A 1,763-nucleotide genomic window follows, 5' to 3' on the forward strand; every position below is an offset into this window, starting at 1 on the left:
CCTCCTCCCTCCCCGCCCCCCATCAGCTCCTTGTGATGCTGCACATGGGTGACACAGGACTGAACAAGTGCTGGGCTGCTCCAGCTGCATCTGGCTCGTGTGCGCCCACAGGGAGTCATGTGTGTGTGTGTGCATCATAAAACATGATGTGTGTGTGTGTGTGTGTGAGGAGAGCACGGGGATTGCAGGGGTCTGCACTTACCTAAGCCATTCACAAGGCTCAGCATCACCCAGTTGATTCAGCACCTTGGTAATAGCGCACACATTAACTGCAGCGTGCACACATCACAGGAGGAGTGCAGCTATGAGGGGAGGGGGGTGGTGGTGGTGATGGGGGGACGTCTGTGTTGAGCAAATGTGTGCACGGCGCGTCCAGTGTGTGTTTGAACAGAGAATATAGAGGCAGAGATAGAGAGAGAGAGAGTGGGAGAGGGGGGAGAGCGAGAGAGAAGGAGCGGACGTGTGTTGGTGGGAGCTGGGAGGAAGGATGGCTGCTCTTGTTTGAACTGCCTCACATGCTTCAGAGGAGGCAAAAAGGCAGAAAAAGAGGAGAGAGAGAGGGAGAGAGTGAGAGAGAAAAGAAAGAAAGAAATCAGCAGAGCCATAGAAACAGACGTCTAACTGAGAGGCGCATCTTGTTCATCATTTGTTGGGGAGCAGAAAAGACTTGGCAATGCCTGCTGAAGTCAAAGAGGTAAGTGTGTGTTGGAATGGCTCTATTTGCTCCATACCCTCCCTCCTTTTTTTCCATCCTGTCCATCAGTTATTAGATTTTTTTTGTTTTGTTTTCCTGCAGTGAACCAGCACTCCACAATGTTGCATTCTGCCTCTGTCAGGATGATTTAAGGAGGCATCAGTTGCTTCACTCCCATACCTCTCACTGCTGCTCGCTGCTCTCTTCTTGATGACATGATGCTAACATATCTATTGTGTGTGAGTGTGTGTGAGTGTGTATGTGCATGAATACAAATGCATATGCAGTCCTCTAAAGGGGATAAGTTTGATTGCATTATGAGAAGAGCTTGTCCTCTGAGGAGGGGAGTGGGGGGATTTTAGTCTGCACACACTGGTGAGCGCGTTGCCATGATGTATCAGTGAGACATTAAATTTGACCATGCAGCATTTAACCATTTGAGGAGCGGAGACTAATCAGGGGTGAAGGAAGATGGAAACTTTAAGGACTCTCCTCTCTGCGGGCTTTTCTTCTTCACCCCCTTTCCGTGTTGTCGTTTTGATCCATTTCGTTCGCAGGCCGATCATGTTAAAGTGTGACGTGCAAGAGCAGTGTTTCTGCAGGAGACAAGTCGTTTTAATGCACCTACAGTGCACACGCTTGCAGCATGCACGGACAGAAGATGAGCTCCACAGATTCAACAGATAGCACGGCGCGGATGAGCTTTGTCAAAGTTGCAGCTGATGTTTTCTGATGGCTTGTTTTGGCATTGTAACAAAGAGTCACCGTTTCTGTCCTGCAAAACCTTCTGTCTTGATTGAATCACCTGAAAGTCTCATTCTAAAGAAGATTTCATTTATAATCTAGATTACAAATATTTTCCATTTTTCTGAAGTTTGGATATTTTGAAGTAAGTTTCTCAGGAAATGTTATTAACAATAAATATCTTACCTGCTGTAGACAGTTAAGATGTTTTTATGAGGTACAGTGAGAGAGCTGGTGCGATATTAAACATGTGAGGGTGCGTGCATATTAGTACATATGCAAATGTTTACACACACACACACACACACACACACACACACACACA

At 46.8% G+C, this 1,763-nt stretch overlaps 1 protein-coding gene across 5 annotated transcripts in view; it reads left to right on the forward strand.

The window, feature by feature from the left end:
- The first annotated feature begins 416 nt into the window (after positions 1-416).
- Positions 417-1,763, forward strand: part of arvcfa (ARVCF delta catenin family member a) — a 22,797-nt gene continuing 21,450 nt past the window's right edge. For all 5 annotated transcript variants that reach the window (XM_014003700.1, XM_014003702.1, XM_014003703.1 and 2 more), the window contains exon 1: positions 417-694. In XM_014003700.1, the coding sequence (XP_013859154.1) occupies positions 674-694 (21 nt within the window). In that variant the 5' untranslated portion in view covers positions 417-673. The remainder of the gene's footprint in view (positions 695-1,763) is intronic.

Source organism: Austrofundulus limnaeus, unplaced genomic scaffold, assembly GCF_001266775.1.
Source record: "Austrofundulus limnaeus strain Quisiro unplaced genomic scaffold, Austrofundulus_limnaeus-1.0 Scaffold20, whole genome shotgun sequence".
Classification (NCBI taxonomy): domain Eukaryota; kingdom Metazoa; phylum Chordata; class Actinopteri; order Cyprinodontiformes; family Rivulidae; genus Austrofundulus; species Austrofundulus limnaeus.